Here is a 4,510-nt window from a genome sequence, read left to right as displayed (position 1 = left end):
ACAGAAAATTTCTGGAAGGATATATAAGAAACAAAGTGGTTATACCTGGAATATAGGAATATCAATTCAAGAAATTGGGAGAGATATTTTTATTTCTCTTCTCATATTTTTCTCCTTATCTGGGATTATTATCACAATCACATATCTTTCTGTAATAAAATACAGTTAATAAAATGTACATAATACTGAAAAATAATTTTATTATATTTCAATGAAAATTCCAGCAAATGTGACAATCGCATTTGGAAAATTATTCCTTATGTATTTATAGGATTATTAATGAGAGTAAACATTAGAGACAACATAAATGCCTCAAGGGAAAAATGGTTAAATAAATGCTTTTATTAAAATATTTGAATTATCACACCTTTAAATTGGTCATAACATATGAAAAGCATAACAACATGAGAAAACTGCTTATAATAATAATTGAAAATCCATTTCAAAATATTATCTGATTAAATTTCAATTACATAAGTTGTATGTGTAGATGAACAAAGACATAAAATGGAAAAATCATAAAATTGTACTTTGGGATTACACAATATCTTTCAAATGTTTTTGGAAGAAATCTGTGAAATTCAGCATAAATTCATAAATTCAGCATGTATATATATGAGTGAAATATGATTTAGGTAATAGTAATATTAATCATTATGTACCAGTTTTATTTCATAAGTAGAGAAGCTCAATATTCTATGTAAAGTTGAGTAATGGGATAAAATCAAGAGTAAGGTAAAGAATAGATTCACTCTATTATAAAAACTCAAAGTGTTTTCCAAATATTTATTTTGTCAGAAACATCAATGAAGCTTACATATTCAGGTATAGGTAAGAGTCAAAATAAATTTTCAATATCCAACCTAAGATTCATAATTTGCTAGGTAAAATAAATGGAAAAATGAGTGAAATTATTTGTGTATATTTTATTCAAGAAGGATTCTCTAAAAATATTAATGTTTATTTATACTGGATTAGTGTTTTTCAAATTCCAAAGCACACAAATAAATAAACATGTGTATGCGTATGGGTGTAAAAGCATTTTTCAGAAAATTCTTACAAAAAGCAAGAATGACATATGGTGGTTATTTAAACTCGGTGGTTTTTTTTCTTTTTTGATTAGGAAGTCAAGTTTCTGATCTAAGCCATTTGTCAAGGAAAGAAGAGGCTCTGTGTTTCTCAGTTGCGGTAGGAATCAAAATATGTAAGAATCTTCCTCTGTTAGAAAATACAAATGCTTTGGTCCAACCCAGTGGGGTTCTGAATCAATAAATAAATCCAGGAGAGACCTGGGCATCTGCAGAATTACAAAAATTACAGAGGATTCTGGTAAACAACTATGCCATTTAGAAGAAGCAGATTATAGATCAGAACCAAGGAATTCAACCTTGAGGCCACTGATCTCACCAAGATAGGGATGTTTTTCTTTTCTTTGCAGGTTAAATTTTTTTTCAACTGCTTTCTACCAACAGCCATTGACATGGTGATGAATAAGAGTGTGGCTGAATTCATTCTGTTGGGGTTGACGCAGGATGCTGGAAAGCAGAAGGCAATATTTGGGATCTTCTTGATTCTTTACCTTGCGACTCTGTTGGGGAACTTTCTCATTGTGGTGACTATTAAGGCCAGCCAGACGCTTGGGAGTCCCATGTATTTCTTTCTCTTCTACCTGTCCTTTGCTGATGCCTGCTTCTCTACAACCACAGCCCCCAGGTTAATTGTAGATTCCCTTGCTCAGAAAAAGACCATTTCCTACCATGAGTGTATGACTCAGGTCTTCGCAGCGCATTTCTTTGGTTGCATGGAGATCTTTGTGCTCATCCTCATGGCCTTTGATCGTTATGTAGCCATTTGTAAACCCCTGCGATACATGGCCATCATGAGCCGGCGTGTCTGCACTGCATTGGTAATTGTAGCTTGGGTGGGATCTTGCATCCATTCTTCAGCACAGGTTTTCTTGGCTTTGAGGTTGCCCTTTTGTGGCCCTAATGTGATTGATCACTATTTCTGTGACTTGCAGCCCTTGTTGAAACTTGCCTGTATGGATACTTACAACATAAATTTGCTAGTTGTATCCAATAGTGGGGCCATTTGCATGGTATGTTTCATAATCCTGTTTATCTCCTATATAGTTATTTTATATTCTCTGAAAAACCACAGTATAGAAGGAAGGCGAAAAGCTCTCTCCACTTGCACAGCCCACTTTATTGTGGTTGTTATGTTTTTTGTTCCATGTATATTTATGTATACTCGCCCACTAACCACATTTCCAGTTGACAAAATGGTGGCTGTGTTTTATACAATTGGTACACCCTTGCTTAACCCTCTTATCTATACATTGAGGAATGCAGAAGTGAAAACTGCCATGCGAAAGTTATGGTGTAGCAAGAGAAATTCAGTGGATGAATAATTTATAGGGACTGTAGTTTATATCTCATTGAAATCTAATTTTTATGTGGATGGGAATGATATAATATTTTAACTAGTGAAAAATAAAGATATCTGTGGATATGTATATATATATTTGGGGATTGAATGTTATCACTCACAAAAGACATGTTCAGTCTTAATCCCTGGTCCTACTTGATGTGGACCATATGTAACAGGACATTTAATTGGTTATTCAGTAAGGAATGGCCAACTTGGAATGGGTGTGGACTTAATCCACTATTTCTGAAGTTCTTATAAGCTAAGGAAATTTACATACAGAAGAGGAACCAGAGCAGGGAGTAGGACATGGGAAGAGACAGGTTCACTGAATGTTATATGTTATAGCAGCCCTGGTAAACAAAGTTATACACACACACACATACACATGCACACCAAGCATCCAACACATAAACACAGATACATGTATATATACTTGCATAAATATATGTACATATAAACATATTTAAAATCATATTTAATATTCAGAGGATTGGATTAGAATATGCAGAACTAAAGCTTATAACCATTTTGAAAAACTTATGATGACCCTTATTTGAATTCTATCAACATAGTAATTATATTGTAATTAAGCTTTCTGTTCAAATTTTTTTGGGATAGCAATGTACTGAGTAATGACAGAATGATTTTGTGTGTGAATGCATGTATGTGTGTATGTGTGTGTGTATAAAAATATTTTTTTCTAGAGTTTAATCTAGTCCCTCATGGAATTGGCACTTGGGTTAGTTCATAAAAGATTGGACACTTAAATAATCAGGATTTTTGTTTTGTTAATCTGTGGACTACTAGAGGATACTCCTAGAAGCTACTACTTTGTAAATCTATCCCTGTGCCTACCTCACTAGGGACTCCTAAAAGGATGGGCCCTCAAATTATAATACATTTTGAAGATTCAGGGCAAACTCAGGACCTTCAGTGAAAAAGCTTTTAAAATCCTGTGAACGGTGAGAGACAAGCCTTGATTGGGATGTCTTCAGCAGTATCAGCCACTTGGCTACCCTTCAGAAACTTTCTTTTTTTATATATATATATGTTGCTCTGGTATTTTTTATTTTTTTGTTAGGTCCATTTTACTAAAAAAATACAAAATATTTTTAATATATCTTAGAGAAATTAGGAAAAATTAAGAAAGTTGAGCATATTACGTTGTAAAATGTTGAGAAAAGAATGTTTAACGTATTTTGTTCCCTCTCAACAAGGCACATGACAGAAATACATTCTAAAATATTTTTTAGGTCTGATTCTTGTAAATGATCATATCGCTATTTATAAAGGAAAAGGCCTGATTATGACAAGCATTTACACACTCCTGAAATTTTCTGTATAGTAATTACATAAGTAAAACTCAGGGTACTGTCAGCACTTTGGCAGTAAAATTGTTTTAAACATTAGGAAAAATTCAGTTAGTATCAAAATATCATTTCATTTGGGACATACTTAATTCATTTCTGTGTCTTTGCTTCAAAAATATCAATCTTAGCCAAAGGATTATTTAAATAAATGTTTGCATATTTGAGACAGTGCCACTGAATTGAGGGTGGAAATCTGTAACACACTATGCATTATGTAGATGGCTTATCACATTAACCAAACCATGATGTTAGCTTTTGTTACATGGGCAGGTTTTCTGCTTTTTCCTTTCCACATAGGAGGAAATAGCCAATAAAAAAATGTTTAACAAGGAATTTGGGATCATAGTTCCTTCAGAGATTTTCACATTGCTCATGGTGAAGGAAAGGAGGAGGCCTTCAGAGGATTTGGTAGCTGAAAGAAGTAGAAAGGAAGAGAGATAACAATAAATGAGGAAGAAAGAAAAATGAGGAAGATAAATGGTTTTCTCCAGTTGGAAAGAAAGAGCATAATATTCCTTACATGTTAGGTCTCACTTTTAGTTATGGAAATATTTGTAGGAAGAAATAAAGTTTCCAGATATTCTTATTTCATGTAACCAGAGTAGCTTAGCTTTCTCTACTCTCATGTTTAGTATAAAAAATGATGTACATAAGGATGCATTTTGCTCCTAATAGTTACTTTAATTTCAAAATTCGAATTTCTTGGAATT

The 4,510-nt window shown here is 33.1% G+C and overlaps 1 protein-coding gene across 1 annotated transcript; it reads left to right on the top strand.

The window, feature by feature from the left end:
* The first annotated feature begins 1,480 nt into the window (after positions 1-1,480).
* Positions 1,481-2,410, top strand: LOC101442126 (olfactory receptor 4C11-like). The gene has a single exon (XM_004470148.1). The coding sequence runs from the start codon at positions 1,481-1,483 to the stop codon at positions 2,408-2,410; it is 930 nt and encodes a 309-aa protein (XP_004470205.1).
* Positions 2,411-4,510: the final 2,100 nt, after the last annotated feature.

Source organism: Dasypus novemcinctus, chromosome 10 (genome assembly GCF_030445035.2).
Source record: "Dasypus novemcinctus isolate mDasNov1 chromosome 10, mDasNov1.1.hap2, whole genome shotgun sequence".
Classification (NCBI taxonomy): Eukaryota; Metazoa; Chordata; class Mammalia; order Cingulata; family Dasypodidae; genus Dasypus; species Dasypus novemcinctus.
The sequence above is the reverse complement of the archived record's forward strand: the minus strand, read 5'-3'. Positions and strand labels throughout refer to the sequence as shown.

Coding starts and splice junctions, on each gene's coding strand:
- LOC101442126 (XM_004470148.1), top strand. CDS start 1,481: ATGGTGATGAATAAGAGTGTGGCTGAATTCATTCTGTTGGGGTTGACG.